This window comes from Oryzias melastigma, linkage group LG22 (genome assembly GCF_002922805.2).
Source record: "Oryzias melastigma strain HK-1 linkage group LG22, ASM292280v2, whole genome shotgun sequence".
Lineage (NCBI taxonomy): Eukaryota > Metazoa > Chordata > Actinopteri > Beloniformes > Adrianichthyidae > Oryzias > Oryzias melastigma.
Window position 1 is genome coordinate 15,800,813 of NC_050533.1, and position 5,486 is coordinate 15,806,298.

A 5,486-nucleotide genomic window follows, 5' to 3' on the forward strand; every position below is an offset into this window, starting at 1 on the left:
TACTAGAAGTTTTTGTGAGTTTTTCATAGACTTAGTTGCGATGGCTTAACTTGCACTGCCCTATGTCAATTATTTGATTATCATATTTCTGTACATTGTATTGTATTATATTGTAACAAACACTCCCAATATGAAAAATATGAAAAAAGAGCCATAGAGCTGTCAGGGTGTCAGGGGTACACCCTGACAGCTCACCAACTCATCACAGGGCACTAATAATTGTTTTTTTTTTTTAGTAAAAATTGAGAAATTGTGTGCTTCCAGACACTCAAAAACTATATAAAGACAAAAAAAGAAAAGAGGGTTTGAGAAGAAAAAACATGACAAGCAATTCTGTTTTCACACTACACTCAAAAGTGTGTATATTTCTGTCTGTGGGCTTTTTTAAATACGTGAAAATGTTCCACAAACAAAAGAACATAAGGTTAGAATTTGTAGTTTAGAGGAAAAAAAGGGCATTGGTACGGTGAAGGATAGGCCACATCCTTTATATTTCCTTCTACATTATTTTGTCTTTGTTGTGCGACAATGATCCATGGAGGGTCTATTTGTATGTGCATACTTCTGTGAGTTTAAGGACAAGTGATGCATGTGTTTCTAAGATTTGAAAAGCTTTCTGTTTCCTCTTTCTCTTCTATCATGAACAATAAAGGAGGAAACTCATGAATGTATTTCTTTTCATATTTCTTTTCATAATCAACAAGTTTTTTTTTCTGCGTTTTTATAGTTTTGTCCCTCTGCCAACAGATAATTAAAAAGGGTCAACAAAACTAACATAGAAAAAGATGAAATAGTAAAAAGCATAAATATCTAGCTGATGTAAATTCTCTGATTCACTGTGAATTGTCAATCTTCCATTTGTTTATAAAACCTTTTTGTCTTTTATGCTAATTAACCATCAAGAATCAAACGTCAAGAATCAAACCATTTACACGCTTGTTTATTTAAGCTTCATACATTTAACTCTTTACTGCAATTTATTATGATTGTATTGGTATAATAAACTTTGTTATATGTAGGGTTAAGCTGAAGTCTCCTAAAGAGCAAAATCAGAAAGGCATCCATCCTATTGTACGCCTCTGCTTTCCAGTTTTGTACATTTTAATATGAAGACAAGTTAAAAAAACAAGGTTTAGATACTTACTATTCCATTAGATTGACTGGCGTCATCCAGAACCTCAGTGCTCATTGCTTTTTTCAGCCTAAATGAGGAGGATTGTAGCTTGTTACTACTACTACATTTTTTTTATTTTTAACAAAGTGAAATTGAAATGAAAGTGAGTGAGGTCTTACTTTGGTTTTTCCGTGTATGAACATTTGGAGACCATCTTCTTCCTCTCCTTGGTTTCACTGCATTAAAGAGCAAATGCAGAAAGATGTTAAATCTATGAATGAAGACAAAGACTCAAATCAAGACTTGGGCTGCCACGATTAGTCGATTAGTCACGACTATGCAGGCTATTAAAATAGTTGATGACTAATTTATTAGTCGATTAGTCTTTTTTTCAAAATTACAAAACAGAAATGTGAACGGCGGCTCATTTGACTGCAGTCAGTGGGAAGATACCATCTTCTCTTCTCCGGCACCTGAACTAGACACGCTAGCAGGAACAGATGAGGAGTTTAGCGCATGTGCAGCAGAGCTGTTGTGACGTAAATAAAGCTCATTAATTCAAATAGAGCCTGTCTGCAACAGTTTGATTGACAGCGATTTAAAAGGAGAAATAATCGGAAATACAAAATCGAAATGATTTCCTATTACATTTGTTCTTATGCATAAGAAAAATGCCACATAAACATGTTAAAAACTCGTGATTTTCATATATGGGGAACTTGTTTTACTCCCAGAAACAAATGAAGGAAAAAAGCTGTGTGAGTCATTAAAGGTTTAATAAACTATCGTCCTAATCGTCTTTATTTTAACTAGCTTAAACACTTCAAGTTTAAAGCTGATAATGGTTAAGATGTGTGTTTCACATCCAGTCTACGAATGATCTGATTAGTAGACTAACCGAAAAAATAATCTGTGATTTATCGACTTTTAAAATAATTCTTTTTACTGGCAAGATCCAGTGGGACAATCACAGCTGCCTTTTGTTTCCCTTTTTACGTTTAAACACCCGGAAGATAACAGCTGTCCTAATACCACCATCTGCCCGCTGAGGAGTCAGCCAAGGACACTGGAAGACCCGCCTGCTGAGGTGATTCATCTATTATTCGAGGTATTCTCTTTCAAAATGTCAACTTTTTCACCTAGGATGACACACACAGGCAGTGTGGCACCAAAGCCTCAGGGCACAGATTGGACGGACTCAGCTAGGCCGTCTGATTTGTGCGTCATGTCCCAAATGTGTTGCATGTGTGCTCACACCTCTCCAAAGCCTTCAGCTCACTGGTGTGTTTCTCCATGGCCATCTCCATCAGCTTAGCAAGTCTCTGTCATTAAAAAAAAATGCAGAAATGGCACAGTCACAGTCAATGAAATGTTCTCCATGATGTCTCACTGCAGTTTAAAACTCATTTCACTGCTTTCTGAGACCTGCACCTGCCTTAAAACCTCTTGAAAATAAACTTTACTTTAGCACCGGTTTTGAGAGCACCTCAGTCAGATGCTTTGTCAATACAGCCTCTGAAGTGCCGCTCTTTTGCCGCTTTGTGATTCAAGAAACGCAACAAAGAGAGGTAAAATTAGCAGCTGCAGGAGGAAGATGAATGCCTGCAGCATCATGAAAATTAATCCTATTTTTGGGCTCAGATCATTAAAAAAATAAAGACAGCCCAGAGCTGAAAGTGGCGAGAATGGTTGCTAAAAGAGGAATGGATTAAACTGAGACTCTGTGCAACAACAAGTGGAGCTTTTCTTTCATTTTCTAATTTGAAAACTCTCATTTATGGATGAGATAATGAGTCTAACCTACTTAAAAGGAGGGAGCTAAGTAGCTAATGCATGCATGATTTTAGGCAATCCAGCTGTTTATTTTCATCAAAATTCCAATTAGAAGACTTCAACTAAGTATGTTGCATATAGATTTTGGCCTCTGGCTTCAATTTGACTTATTTTAAAGACCCTCTGCGATGAAGATTTGTGTTTGTAGCATGTTTCTGATGATGGAAGACTTATATCAAGAAAACTGAAGTCAAAACTGCATTTCTGAGTATTTATTTATTTAAATTGTTATAAACCAGGAGCAGATGAAAAAAATTAGCGTTCAAAAATACGCTGGGCGGGCCTGCTCAGGTGTGTTTTTGCAAGAGTCTGGCGCAATAGTATCGCAATACACATCTCACGATACAGTATGTATCAGGATATATCCCAAGACTATATCTTAGCAAATAATTCATTAAATACATTTTTTTCATTTTTTTATCTGTTTGCTCAGCTGTTGGACAGGACAAGTTAAAAAAAAAAGAAAGAAATATTGCGATATATCACCGAATTGATTCTTTCCCAACACCCTTAGTCAGCAACAGGGAGGGGAAAAGGGGGCGGGGTTACTCTATGCCGATTGTCCCACCTACAACTCAGAGGTGAGTTATTGCTGCTCTGCAGAAACTACGACCTAGAAAATGACAGGTTTTTGATTATGGCTAAAGAAAAGTGGTATAATTATAATTACAAGAGCACTAGAAATAATTTTAAAATAGTTCAAAAGATGTGGATCTTTAATGAACTTGAGGTTGACCTCTGTAGCGCACTGTTCCTTCTTCTTCTTCAGCTGATCACACTGCTCTGTCCACAGAGCCTGCAGCTCGGCCTGCATCTTTTCCTTCTGCTCCTGCACCCGTGTCGTCTTCACGCTGCTGTCAGAGGTGTCGTCGTCTCCTCTGGTGGACACAAAACAGATTATAAACCAAACAGCTACAATATTCTTTTAATAACAGCTGGCTTTTCCTGACAGCTTGTTTAGAAGGAACACTGCAGAAGTGCAAATCCATTCAGCTGCTTTTCTAGTAATAATTAGGACTTTTCTGCATTCTGTTTTCAAATCTGCCAAAGTCAATTATAATTCTGACTAAGCTGCACATTTTGTGCTCTGACATAAACTTTTTCCTCATGTCAACACAAACGAAACGCCGTTTTACTGTGAGAAAACAAAAGGATCTGCATACTCTTTTTTCTTTAAAGAAACTTTCTTCTTGACAGCCTTGAAGGCGTCGGAGTACTTCTGCATCAGCTCCTCTTCTTTTTTCTGATACTTTTTTTCAAACTCTTTCATCTCCCGCTCCTGACGCTTGATGACCTTCAGATAGTTTTTGTGCTGTGTCAGCTGCTCAGTAGTCACAGTTGAAGGCTCTGCAGCAAACGCACAAAGGATCAGCTGGAGGTCAATAATGGAAACGCTGAAAACACAAGGCCGTCTGGAGAGTTGTCACCTGCTCCCGCTGCCTCGGTTGGGGGGGTTGTTGCTTCAGATTTGGGCTCAGCAGTAGCAGGTTCTTCAGAACGGCTGGAGGAGTCCGATACCGCCTGTTCTACAACAGGTTCTGATTGTGTGTCTGGCTGTATTTGTGCATCGAGAACGACTACAGGTTCTGGGGTCGCTTCCTTCTCCTCAGCAGCAGTTTCTGGAGGGACTTCAGATGGGGGGCTTCCTGCATCCTCAGCAGGAGTTGGAGGAGGGTCCGGTTGTGGAGGATCTGCTGCTTCAGGGGCCGACTGGGCCGACTGGGCCGGCTGGTCAGCGGCATCAGTCGACGGCGTCACTTCAGATGTGAGCTTTTCTGGATAAAGCAGAAAGTTCTCGGATAAAACAAGACTTTACTAAGAAAAATTGTCCAGAACTCTGTTGCCTTCAGGGACTCATTACCTGCTGCAGGGGCTTCACTTTCCTTGACTTTATCTGTGGGAGGTTGGACGACAAGAGGCAACTCGTACGGAGAAATGTAGTCGGAGGATGACTGCGGGGGGTAGAAAATAGGACAGGAACAATCTGGCAAAGCTGAACATGTTCCAGGAACTAATTCAGCAATGTTAGGGTTTAGTGGAAATCGGAGGACATCCGATCATTCTTTGACCGGCCTTGTTACCTCTTTGGGGGTCTTTGTGGTCTTCTCTGAACCTTTTGTCGGATTGAATAATGCATCCGTGAAATCTGACATCAGAAAATGAAAGAAATCAAAGTTGTAATCGTTGTGTCACAAAATTTTTCTGTGGAGATAGTCATTTTTAGATTGTGTTTTCTTTCCTAAGAACAGTAATTGTGGACTGAGTACCGGCAAAGGCAGCAGGGATGTAGTCCTTAACCTCGATGTACACGAAAAGAGCGGGCAGAGTGAGAGGCATGTTGCTCTCACTGCGCAGGCAGATGTGATGGAAACCTGCGGCGCCAAAACAAAATCCTTCAAGATTTAGGAAAAGTTGGATGAACACTTAGCACACATTCTGATACTTTGGTGTTTAGCCGTTTGTGAATTATAAAGTTTTAAGTTTATTTGGTTCTTCAAATGCGACAATTTTGCTACTTTTAAACGTTGATCAGTAAAAA

At 39.4% G+C, this 5,486-nt stretch overlaps 1 protein-coding gene across 1 annotated transcript in view; it reads right to left on the reverse strand.

Annotated features, from left to right (window-relative positions):
• The window catches only part of plcb2 (phospholipase C, beta 2), a 23,782-nt gene that overhangs the window by 8,045 nt on the left and 10,251 nt on the right, over positions 1-5,486 (reverse strand). The window contains exons 22-30 of the mRNA XM_024278852.2: positions 5,215-5,319; positions 5,029-5,093; positions 4,809-4,899; positions 4,375-4,722; positions 4,111-4,294; positions 3,684-3,825; positions 2,372-2,436; positions 1,294-1,350; positions 1,145-1,202 (exon numbers count right to left, since the gene is read on the reverse strand). Of these exons, the coding sequence (XP_024134620.1) occupies positions 1,145-1,202; positions 1,294-1,350; positions 2,372-2,436; positions 3,684-3,825; positions 4,111-4,294; positions 4,375-4,722; positions 4,809-4,899; positions 5,029-5,093; positions 5,215-5,319 (1,115 nt within the window). The remainder of the gene's footprint in view (positions 1-1,144; positions 1,203-1,293; positions 1,351-2,371; positions 2,437-3,683; positions 3,826-4,110; positions 4,295-4,374; positions 4,723-4,808; positions 4,900-5,028; positions 5,094-5,214; positions 5,320-5,486) is intronic.